The 12,419-nt window shown below is 37.5% G+C and overlaps 2 protein-coding genes across 2 annotated transcripts in view; both read left to right on the top strand.

Annotated features, from left to right (window-relative positions):
* pnpla7b (patatin-like phospholipase domain containing 7b) overlaps positions 1 to 4,360 on the top strand; it is a 31,271-nt gene extending 26,911 nt beyond the window's left edge. Inside the window, exons 32-35 of the mRNA XM_034871990.1 lie at positions 82 to 198; positions 2,643 to 2,724; positions 3,356 to 3,468; positions 3,801 to 4,360. Of these exons, the coding sequence (XP_034727881.1) occupies positions 82 to 198; positions 2,643 to 2,724; positions 3,356 to 3,468; positions 3,801 to 3,866 (378 nt within the window). The 3' untranslated portion in view covers positions 3,867 to 4,360. The remainder of the gene's footprint in view (positions 1 to 81; positions 199 to 2,642; positions 2,725 to 3,355; positions 3,469 to 3,800) is intronic.
* A 5,168-nt stretch (positions 4,361 to 9,528) lies between these two features.
* zgc:64051 (leukocyte surface antigen CD53) overlaps positions 9,529 to 12,419 on the top strand; it is a 7,315-nt gene continuing 4,424 nt past the window's right edge. Inside the window, exons 1-3 of the mRNA XM_034872102.1 lie at positions 9,529 to 9,709; positions 10,754 to 10,838; positions 11,645 to 11,833. Of these exons, the coding sequence (XP_034727993.1) occupies positions 10,776 to 10,838; positions 11,645 to 11,833 (252 nt within the window). The 5' untranslated portion in view covers positions 9,529 to 9,709; positions 10,754 to 10,775. The remainder of the gene's footprint in view (positions 9,710 to 10,753; positions 10,839 to 11,644; positions 11,834 to 12,419) is intronic.

Genomic DNA, 12,419 nt, shown 5'->3' with positions numbered 1-12,419 from the left:
CCTTCTCCTCAGACCTAATATGCGTGTCTCTTCTATCTGATGGCTCTTGCCCGCTCTAACCCTCCTTCACTGTGGCTGCAGGAAGTGGGATACCAGCACGGAAAAACATTGTTCGATGTGTGGCAGCGCAGCGGCGTGGTGGACAGCATGCTGAAGGACAGACATCAGGAGGAGTTCCACAAGACCAAAACTGGCCATGTGAGTTCAAACAGCAGACGCAAATAACTGTGTTGACACAGTTCAGTATATGTGTAAATGTCAGAATTCCCCGGTTAGATGGCTGGGTCAGACTGAAACTCTGTGACCTGCTGAAACATTACATTACCTAAACAATCTTTGTTGTTTATTTGTGTAAGGGACTCATGTCACGCTCCTGCATCGCCCTGTCTGACTTACTAAAGGAATCAATAGTTGTTGTATTTTAAGATTATTATTTTTATTTTGGGTGGAATTTCCGCCTTTGATCACCAGGACAGCATGAAAGGGGAGAGAGAGGGGAAGACATGCAGGAAACAAGCCGTCCATAGGGATAACATTGCACAAACAAAAGCAAACCTTTGACAGCTTTCCCAAGAATAAGAAATCAAATGGCAAAGCATTCCATATCACTGAACGTTTGTTATTTAAACCAATCTGGAGTTGAGATGTTGGATAGATAGGTGGTTATCTCAAGTGGCATGATTATGAAGTTGGTAACAGTAAGAATAGAGTTCAGTAGAGTTGTATAAAAAATAAAGCAATCTGTAGTTGATTGACTAGATAAACAGTAAGGATGCCTGATCTAAAAACAAGACTTGACTTGTTGATTTCACAATGATCCTCCAGAGTATATGATCAGAACTGTGTCCATAGCAGTGGTCTGCTATTCAGAACTTATAGACCGTAGAATGCCATAATTGACCAATCAGATAGATAGATAGATAGATAGATAGATAGATAGATAGATAGATAGATAGATAGATAGATATTTATTGGTCCCAATTAGCAGCAAGCAGTCACACAGCACAGAATAAAAATGTAATACTAGGATACAACATACATACATGTAAACATTAAAAAATTAATACGAATAAAATACAATAACAAATATTTGAATATATAAAAGTTGGGAATACAAATATTTGCAACTGCTTAAGTAGAATGATACATATGTAAATAAACCTATTGTTCAGGTTGCACATAGTGCAGTATTGTGGTGTCTCAGAGTCTTATCTAGCACCCAGTGATAAAGTGTTAAAACGTTGTATTGCCTGTGGTAGGTGATTTCCTGTAGCGGTTCGTGCGGCATCGAAGTTGTCAGAGCTTCAGAGAGTGGAGAGGGGGGGTCGGGGTTATCCATGATAGATAACAGTGTGTTCAGAGACCTCCTCTCCACCACAGCTTCAAACGTCTCCTGTTTGCAGCCGATCACGGAGCCAGCCTTTCTGATCAGTTTGTTTGGTCTTTGTGTCGCTGGCTCCGATGCTGCTGCCCCGGCAGATGGCGGGGGAGAACAGAGCGCTGGCCACAACAGACTGGTAGAACATCTCCAACATTTTGCTGCACATGTTGAAGGATCTCAGCTTCCTCAGGAAATAGACTCTTCTCATCCCCTTCTTGTAAACAGCAGTGCTGTTGATCTTCCAGTTCAGCCTGTTGTCAATGTTGACACCGATGTTCATCAGAATGTGACATTAGAATCAAGTATTCAAGGCCATGTAATGACACAAGGTATTGTGTAGTCAAACACACCCCCTCTTAAGCTTTTTTGGTGCATTGCTACATTCTAAGATGCTTTACTGCCACCAACTATTGATATGCATTACCACCTCTGAAGATGGCAGAGACCTGCATCACGTCACTTGGGCTTGCATGCAGTGGTGGAATGTAACTAAGTACATTTACTCCTGTACTGTAAATGTTGAGGAACGTGTACTTTACTTGAGTCTTTAATTTGTATGCCACTTTCTACTTCTACTCCGCTACATTTCAGAAAGAAATATTGTACTTTTCACTCCACTACATTAATCTGACAGCTTTAGTTACTAGTTACTTTACACATTAAGGCAGTATGCGGGGCAGTAAGCATGATCTGTCTGCAAACAGTAAAGGCAATGAGTCTTTTTTGACAGTGATTATGCTTAAGTAAATAAAACCCCAATGAACAAAACTAAAAAACATTATAACAACATTTAAATATCACCGTTAAAATCACTGTGAGAGTCCAACACAGCCTGACTCTGGAGATAAAACTAAGATCAGTGCTCATATTCACGTTTACGTTCTGCTTGTTCAACGGTTGTTTGGTAAATTGCTTTTGAACACATTCAGAGAAGATTTATATCGCATTTTTTTGCTCTTAGTTTTTTATCATTTTGGTCCTGATGATTTTCTTTTGGGGCTGGCTAAAACCTCTTTGGGGGGCCAAAAAATTGCTCTTAGCAGAAAACTTTAAACCCAAATTATGCTTCAATTCCCTCCTGCTTTAGTGGCATGGCAAGCCATGGATTTATCAAGTAGGTAAAGCCTTTGTTAGCACACAGGACTATACAGAAAAAAAAGAATTGTTGTGTTCTACATGTATCATCACAAAGAGCGAGAAAAAAATTCAACTGAAGCTGATTTAAAGTCTCCTGTGGAATGATGCAGTTTGTATCTTTCAGGTGGTCACTTGTCCGAATGCCTCCTTCACAGACCTGGCGGAGATAGTGTCGAGAATTGAACCTGTTAAGAATGCTATCGATGGTAAGTTATCAGTCAGAAATTGAAATCACAAACCAGAGCATCAAAAAATGTTTTAGATACATCAATCTTAATATCAAAGCCAGCTTTTGTTTCTCAGTATGCAGGTGTAGCTTTGAGTAATATTTATCCCTTTTAAAATGACAGGCGCTGAATATCTGTGTAGCTAGTTTGAACTTGTGATGTTTAGATCTGTATGTAACCAGGTATTTATACACTTTAAGAGCTCAAATTAGGCTTTTTCTCTTTCTTTGATTGTGTTATATATCTTTTTGTGCAACTCCCAACAAAGATGGAACAAACGTGAGATCCCTCACTCTGTAGCTAAAACAGAGAGCTCAACACATAGGAGGAAAAAAGGAGCTGCAGCAATGTGCAGTACCACAAAATATGGTGTTTTCTGAAAATTAAACCACATAAACCTTTTCTGGTACGACCTCCAAATGCAGTTATGAACCTGATAATGTGCATAATATGAGCACTTTAAAACAAATTCATCCTAAAATGCTATCAGAAGTTTCAAGTTTTAGTTGAACTATCTTGGCAAAATGCTCTCTATTTTATACAGTTGTATGATTAAAATGGGACATATTTCAAATATTAATTTACAATGCTCATGTGGACTTGCCTTCAGAGGAACTGTCAGAAGACTACCAGACAGACTATGATGAGGAGGCGGTGGAGAGCGCTCTCTCTGACTTTGAGGCGTTCGCCCACGGCAGTGAACAAACTGATACCGCTGAAACAGTACGTATAAAACCAACATCCTTTACAGAATCTGAATCATCTTTATTTGCCAGGTATGACGACACATACTAGGTATTTTTATTTGGAGCATCGTTACTCACAATGTGCTTACACATACAAAAACAACCAAAACAAAAATATACACACTAATATATACACACTATATACATACTCTGCAAAGGATACTGGGATAAATAGTATTATGTTATTATATTACACTTTATAAAGCAGTGCAACCATTGCTGCTTACCTTTTTTATTACCTCATGTGCAATTATCATACAGTAAATTGAAGACAGTGATGACTTTTTGCTTTTTTTGTCTCGTTTACAGGATGAGGAAATTCCAATCCAAATTCGACACCGCCCAAAGAATGCCTCACAGAGTCATAGGCCGTGACATCCATCAAAGCCGTGACTGCCTGTCAGGGCTGCTGACCGTGGTCCACAACAAACACGTTTCAATGCAGTGTTTTTGGAAACCTTTGAGAAAGTCTCTGAGTTTGCATTACAAACAATGTAGCTCATGCTCTTGAGCCAGGCAGCATGCTCTTCGTCTTTGAGGAAGACACACAAAACTGTTGGTGGATGCAGTGACCTCAGCAGAAAGAGTTAGTTATAATTTAGTGAAAAGCCCCAATGTGCTTTGTAAATTCCAGTGGTTTAAACAGTTCAGTAACAGCCAGTGTTCCTGTCATTTCCTAAAATGTCATGCATCTAGGAGATGTATATTCCAAACAGGGAACTATATAATCTGTCTGTTCTCTTGTGGAAGTCAGGGAACAGCAAAGGATTTTACAAATCGGTTATTTTACGGGAACACAGTAGAGTTTTTTTTCACTTGTTTGACACATTTGTTCACTTCAATGGCAGTTATTTGCTTTCATAGTTGTGGAAAGATAGGTGAAATGTATGGAAAGGATGAAATGTATGGCACAAGCTTCAAAATGCAATGCAATCGTTTAACAATGTTTCATAAAATGCAGTGCAACTTTTTAGGACAGTTCTATGCATAGCTGCTTCTTAATGTAATATCTCCCCTCTCCCGCCCTCTTAATGTGTATCTTATGTAATACGATCAGATTCATAAAGCACTATAGTGCATTTCATAATGTTTACAAATAAGTTAAAACATTGAAAATACATTGTATATGCCTAGAATGCACTTCAATAGTATTACCCTCATGTCTGCCTAATGATGAAGAATGTCTCCTCTTTCAGATCAGGGATATCTAAACACTGTGGGTGAGACACGTATAATGTGAACCATGACTATAATGAGCTTTTTTTTGTAATACCTGCAAAATAACTCGCCCTCAGATTTATCTTATGAAGATAATTGTTACATGGAGCCTGACTATTTACTGTATGAGTCTCTGTTTTCATAGTTGTGCAAACACTGGTGGAAGGAGTAGCAGTACATTTTTGCAACTTAACCTGTGTGCCTGTCCCACTGAGATTCCAACACCACGCATAGCACGGCAGGACAGGCGAAATGAAACGGAGATGATGAAAGTAGATGTCAGGGTGACGGATCTCCTTTCAGCTCAGTTAATCTTCGTTTGGCAATTCCGTATGCCGTTCTTGTCTGTATGGCAGCTGTTTTAGCGATCACTACACATTTCATATTTTCACCTCACCCAGCCAGTTTACACTATGGAGGAGGATAGGGGCCACAAGTCAGAATTCTAAACCTTTTTTTTTTGTGTGTCATAAACTCAGAACTTAAATACATTTTTCACATGTGGCCCTAATCCTCTTCTGTATTACTCCTATATGTGCCTATTTGAACCAAAAAAAACGGTGTCCCTGGATGGACCTTCGCCGAGTTTGCACACGTGACCAGCACCATCCAACTGTTCCGTTGGAATAGATCATACAAATGATCCAGTATTAGGTATTTTGAACTTTGATCGAAGTGAATTAGTTTTTTTTCTATTAACTGGGGAAAGGACAGAGCAATGTGACTCGCTTGCTGAAGCTATCAGTTCTTCATGCATCTTTATATAAACTGTAGCAGATAACTGTGTGAGGAACGGACAACCTAACAACCAAAAGACATTACTTACTGTTGTGTGGTTAGTAACACACACCCTTTCCTTTCTTGTGTTTTAACTATATGATAGAATACGAGTTATAGAACTTAGACCCAGAATACCTACAGTGGTACTCTTCAAATACTATACCTGCCAAATAATGCAACATTACACTTTTATACCTTTCATTTGTTTTTTTTAAATAACAGTGGTTACAGAGGTCCTGTAGTTTTGAATCAGTGTTTCATTGTTTTAAGTTTTTATGACTGGAAGGCAATTGTAATGAGTATAGTGGCTTTCATAATCTAATTACCATGTTTGCTTGTGTTAATAGGGAGTACTACTGTATGTCAAACATGTTTTAGATGTGTTAGACGTGGCTGTTCAAAAACTGGATTCCACGGTTTCAGTTTTTTACTTATGATTTGTTATTGTTACTACTGTAGTAGTTTATTAATGTTGAATAAATAATTATGTATATTTAGTGAACAAGCTGCTGGGTGCAACATATGCACTATTCGATAGAAATAAAAAGCCCACATTATGGAAAAACTGAACAGAGAAGTCCAGAATGTGAATTCTTTTTTGGAATCTGAAATGATGAAACTGTTTAAAATAAAGTACTTTTTGTATGTCAGTTCATGTGTCAAAGTGTTGAACATCTATACATTTTAGTTCAGAGGAATGTTTTTAAGTTATGTGAATCAATGGTTTTTAAACTTCTAGAGATACATATTAAAGCCAAATATTGTCTTAACTGCTAGAAGTCCAACACTGTTTGTGTTAAGTGCAAGAAATAGCACTTATATCATTTCTATGAATTGCAGTGCCTGTCTGATCGACTGGTTGGCCCACCACTTTCCAGACTAAAATATCCCAACAACCTTGAGATAAATTGCCATTCAACTTTTTTATATATATTGATGTTTTCCAGAGGATGAATCTTACCGACTTAGGAAGTCTCATGACTCTCCCTCAAGTACCACTGTGAGGTTGACAGTTATATGTTATACTATAAGTTTTCCTTGGACTTCCATGAAATTTGGTACACATGCACACGCATGGTAAACTGTAATGGCTTTGATCCCTTCACTTTCACATCTAGCGCCATCTTCAGGTCAAAGTTTTTGCAATGTGTCCCATTCTCTTGGTTTATGACCCTAATTACCTGCAAAACTACAGACATTAGCTTAGTTGTACTTTGCATTTAGTGCTAAATAGCGGCTGTTGGCGTACTAATACATTAACCAAACATTGGGTTAAGATTACAAGAGTTGTGCAAGTTAACGGAAATAATTGCAAAGTAAAACAAAAGAAAATTTGCACCTGTTTGTTACTGCTCTAGGCCAGGGATGTTCAATGGTTTTTTTTTAAACCAAGGACCCCTTAACTGAAAGAGACATGGAGCAGTGACCCCCTACTACATATACTGTATAAAATTAAGTTGCATATTAAGTTCCATTTTTAAATACCTTTTTAGTGCATAGAATACTAAGCTATTAAAACAATAATTGTTGGCACGATTTTATGAACCATTTTTTTATGTTAAACTTACATGTAGTACAGTGAATCCTTATTAACTGTATCTGAATGGCTACCTTGGAGACTGTAGGCCAGTCAGCCTATCATCGATTCGGTTTTCACAAATAGGCAGATTTTTATTTGTTTTTATGTTGGATTCACGTTGAGACATTTGGATTTTTGAAAAAAATACCCCGCTGCAGTAACTATGAGGACCCCCTGTTTAAGATCTTTGTTAGAAACAATTTTGGACAGACAACATTGGATCTGTACTGTAAGGTTCCTATAGAATGAAATCAAAGAAAAAGTTAAAATGAACTAAATGTAAGATGTGTAGAATAAAACCATCAGAGCATCTGCAGTGAAGTTAGCATTTAGCTCAAAGGTAGGAGGTAAATATGTTGCTTTGACTTCAGGCTGTCTGACTAATTCACGTCTGAGGACACAAAAGAATAAAAGTAACTTATTTAAAATAATAAATGAGTGCGATGCTTGAAAAATAATTAACAAGAAAGGTCTAATGGTTATCTTGTGTGAGGGTTTACTGAACCCGACTGGATTTTAATGGGAAACTGAAGTGTATCGAATGCCCTTTTAGTCAAAATTAAATAAATACATGAACACATTCATATGCCTATGAAATTAACCTTGAAATAAATAAGTTAGGCAATACATATAAACAAATATATTATTCATTTGAAAACAAATAATTAATAAAGAGGGACTGAATAAAAAAAAAACGAAAAAATAAAAGTAACCTATTTATTTATTTATAGAACTATATTGAGTCATACAATTATATTATATGTATGATGTAAATAATTATACTATATTTATTGCCTCGTTTATTGAATTCACTGTGTTTTTCGTAGGCATGTTTATTTATGAATTCTTTGATTTATTTAAAGCCATAGTGCAGAGTGAGGAATGTCGGCACGTCCACATGATTTGAGCCTTTAGTGATTGCGCACCACCCCCACCCCTCCTCCACACAGTTGCAAATTGCCAAAGAGAACACAGAGGACTCTTCTTTACTCAAGTTTCTGCGTGGGAAAGTTGCCTGATGCCGCAATCTTCTGATCATTGCCATACTGAGAAATACAGTTATTATTACTATTATCATGTAACCTTTTGCTAGTATTAACTCTTATCCTAAAGGCATGTACACACATATTTACATACACACATGGCTACACATACACATGGCTATACATACATACATTCAATCAGGAACGCTACATTGTATGTGGCTGATATTTACTATGACCCTACCTGGGATCATAGGCCGCACCTTTATGTAGCCTAGATATATCTGGATAGGTGCTTCAGTCATTTTAAATGCATTTATTGATTGAAAAATTATATTACCCTATATTTACTGCAGAAATCAGACTCAGAAATAAAAGGCAATTTCCCCTGCCCCTCTGTGGGTTTGTATTACTTGATATTGCTCCCACAGATGTCTGGATTCTCATTCTCTTCTTGTTTTGTACGGTGGTGTAGTCTTCGTGATACACATGTATATGCAGCCTACCCACTAAGAAAGCTCCAGGATTCCCAAACCCCCACTTAAAAATGCCGAAAACACGCAACAACGTACTTTCCATTATAGTTGTAATATATTTTGAATTGTCATCCGTGTTTTACTGTCTTCACATAGGCTGAATAAAAGGTATTTCCACCATAAATCGGTGCATAAAAGTGTATCTGAACACAGGGAATGAAGTTGTTGGTGCTCAAAACTTTCATGTGGGAGGACACCCAGACCCCCACTATGATATAGATGTTTATTGGCACGTTCATTATAATATTAGGGGAAACCCTGACCTGTTAGTATCAAATGCTTACCTTCGCAGATAATTTACACATTTTTGCTTAACTATACCATGATGGTTGTTTTGTTTTTTTGCACTATATTAGAATTTCTACACTGCAAGATACCATAGGTCAATACCAAATTAAATAAATACAATTGTTAGTCTCCTAATGTTAGAACAAGTTGATCCAAGCTTGCCACATCTGTTAAGCCATTTAAATCAGTAATCGAAACACACTTCTTCAAATTAGCCATCCACATGCAATAGTCTCACATTTTATCAAGCGTTAGTTACTGGTTTTATTGTTTCAATTGCTTTTAATATGCTTGTTTTATGTGTTGGTTTTATTACTGTATCTGTTTTTAATGTGCTGGGTTTACCGTAAAGTGTATTTGAGTACCCTGTCCCATAAACAAATGTATTGTTATTATTATTATAATGAGTTCAGTAACCTATTGTGAAAGTATTTTGCTTCAAAATAAATCTAAGATTTTTTTCTCTGACACTTTCCTCGTCAGCTCATGTGTTGTGTAATTATTCAGCATGTTTTCAACATTACAGCTCTTGACCGCCACAGTTTGACTGTTCCAGAAAGGGCCGTCATTTCTGAATATGCATCTCGTCTAAATATAAGAAGCGTGTGACAGACCGTTAGCTGCTGGTATTTTGGTTTGTTCTCTGCCGCCCTGTCTGTCATACATTTTCCATGCTGCTTAGGTAGAGAAAGAGGAAGTGAGAAGAAAACGCTCTAACGCCCCACTTGGTGCTGCACGCCCCACAGCACCATCAGAAGGGGAAGTGTGAGCAAACAGTTAATTTCACATTTAACACTGACGAACAAAGACGAGTAGCAAATTCTCCCAGAACAGGTAAGGCCTCATCTTTATTTCTCTACTTTATTTGTCTCTTCTATTTCACACCCTTTACCTTCCTCTTTTTCAGTTAAAACCTGTGTTGATGTTATGTCTCAAGAGAATGTAACATGTCAAAAAAAAAGAGACCCAATAAAGAAATTGAAAAATGAAAAAAATTACTCTGAATGAATCCAAAATGGTCAGTCAGCTCGGTCAAAGCATTAGACAAAAAGTTAAGTTACGTTAAACACCGAAAAATAAATCAAATGTTCAATTATTTGGTTCTGACATCCATCTTTATTAGTTTTTCTAACAGCAAAGATCAGTCATAAAAGGAATAACTATTTGATGTATGTTTTATTAAATGTGTAATCTTTCAACATTGTATTTAACTCATACGACACCAATGTGATAATTATCCAGAATTCGTTTAATATTTTGAGGAACTTGTGATATTTCCGCAGTAGACCAAAACCCTGTGATGTCATCAGCAACACCAGCTGTAATGTACTCATGTTATTTTTTAATAAACGTCAAACCACCCTGCATGTAGACTGAAAGGAAACACAGGAAGTGAGATGTGTTAGAACCTCTCCCCCATAGCACTACCACGCCCGCGCGCCTGCGCACACGCACGCACGCACGCACGCACGCACACACACACACACACACACACACACAGTCACTGTTTGTTTGTAAATATGTAGATAGGCCTGGAATGTAGTGTATATTTTTTTATTTTGTACTGCTTTAAAAAAATTTCCATTTTCTTTTCTTTTCTATTTCTTTGAATATATATACATGTGTGTGTGTGTGTGTGTGTTTGTGTGTTCTTTTCTAGCTTCTATAGTTTTTTGCCTTTGTTATTATATTGTTATATTTACCTACTGTATGCTGTTATATTTTACTGTCATATTTCTCTTACATTTTCTACTTACTGTTTTTTCTAGACTAACTGCTTTTGAGTGCCGAATAGATTCAGTTTGGCTTCCCCTGTTCATATTAGATGAAATATATACATATGATATGTGATGATTTTTGGTTTCCTTCCTGTCGCAGGTTGGATCAGAAGTGTCCCAGGATGGCTCAAGGCTGCCTCAAGTGTTTGAAGTACACCATGTGTTTTGCCAACTTACTCATTTTTGTATGTATGTCTCAATCATCCAGCATCTCATTCAGAAGCTGTTATGGTACATGTTGCAATTATCTGTTTTTTATCAACCAGGGGCCAACTCTACAGTTGTCAGGGGGTAAGGAGAACAATTGTAGGACAGCTGTCAATGTAGAAATTATGATTTTATAAATATCCATTCAGCTGTAACATCTAAACACCACATGCTAGTGTTAAGATTGTGTGAAAACTAGTGTGCAAGCAAGAAAGACAATAATAAATGAATAGTCTGTATATAATTTAAAGCTTCCAAAGCTACAATGGGGAAAAAGGAACAATATTTTCCCCTCTGAAATGTAGTGACATAGAAGTACTTGAGTGAGTGTGGTACATTACTACGCTGTAGTAGTTGCTCCAGTAGTGCCGCTCAGTGAGGAAACTGCTGCGTGAATGTTTCTGTGATGATGAAATCAGGTAATTAACCTCTGCAAGAGAAATGGTCTCTTTAAGAGCCAGTCTGCTGTGATTGGTCAGCATTTCCGGTTCTTTGGGATCTGCAATGTCCATTGCAGCCAGGGAATGACTGGAACAGCACTGTAGCGACATTTCTACTTATATAAATGTCACATATAGTTGTGACATCACAATGTATGTAAGTCCTGGTGGTTCGTTTAAAGACAGTTTCAGAATATGGGCTGTGTGCTTTTCTCCGTGGTTTTAGTGTTACTTTCACTGTACTTATAATGCACCTCCACCTTTACCTTCATTTTACAATAGGGACCTTTAAGGTGTAGGGGTGTGTAGGATGAGTCTGATGGCAGTATGTGTTTCTCTGTCAGATATGTGGTGTGGCGGTGCTGGTCTTCGGTGTGTACATGACGTTGAACTTTAAATTGGCCGCACTCACCCCGACCTTGGCCAGCTTCAACTTTGCCAACATGCTGCTGGTATGCGGCATCGTCATCACTTGTGTGTCCTTCCTGGGCTTCTTGGGTGCTCTGAAGGAGAACCGCTGTCTCCTTCTGACGGTATGACGCACACTAAAACACACACTGCTAGTTCCTTGCATGAAAACCATCTTCTTAAACTTGCATTAAAACCACAAAGTGAATTCAAAGTTAATTTGAAACACACTTCAACATGTATCTGTACCATGAATTGGTGATTAACTATAATAACATAATTCATTAATTAAATAATAATTTAGATTAATTGCAACTCGGGTTGCCCCAAATACTTGCTCTTGGGGGAATTGTTGGGTCTCTGTAAAAAAAATTTTCTTCCCCATGTATTTTTATTGCTCAAATCTCATAAGTTATTACAGGCTGTATTCGGAACAACAAAGGGTAGCAGGTTTGACATTTTTTTGCTTTTTTGAAACAGAACAGAAGCACATCCATTCCCATTCATTCCCTCCCTCTGTCACCCTTTAACCAGATACGGAACATGTAGCTTCCATTTGTCTAACTTGCCCACCCATCTCCCTCCCTCAAGACGGAGAAAAAAAATAAAAATACTAATAATAAAATAAAAAATAAGTAAAATAAATAAATAAATAAATAAAAGGGGGGAAAAAAGGTGTGTGTGTGTGTGTGGGGGGGGGGGGGGGGGGGG

Source organism: Etheostoma cragini, chromosome 5 (genome assembly GCF_013103735.1).
Source record: "Etheostoma cragini isolate CJK2018 chromosome 5, CSU_Ecrag_1.0, whole genome shotgun sequence".
Classification (NCBI taxonomy): Eukaryota; Metazoa; Chordata; class Actinopteri; order Perciformes; family Percidae; genus Etheostoma; species Etheostoma cragini.
This window is presented reverse-complemented; position numbering and strand designations above follow the sequence as displayed.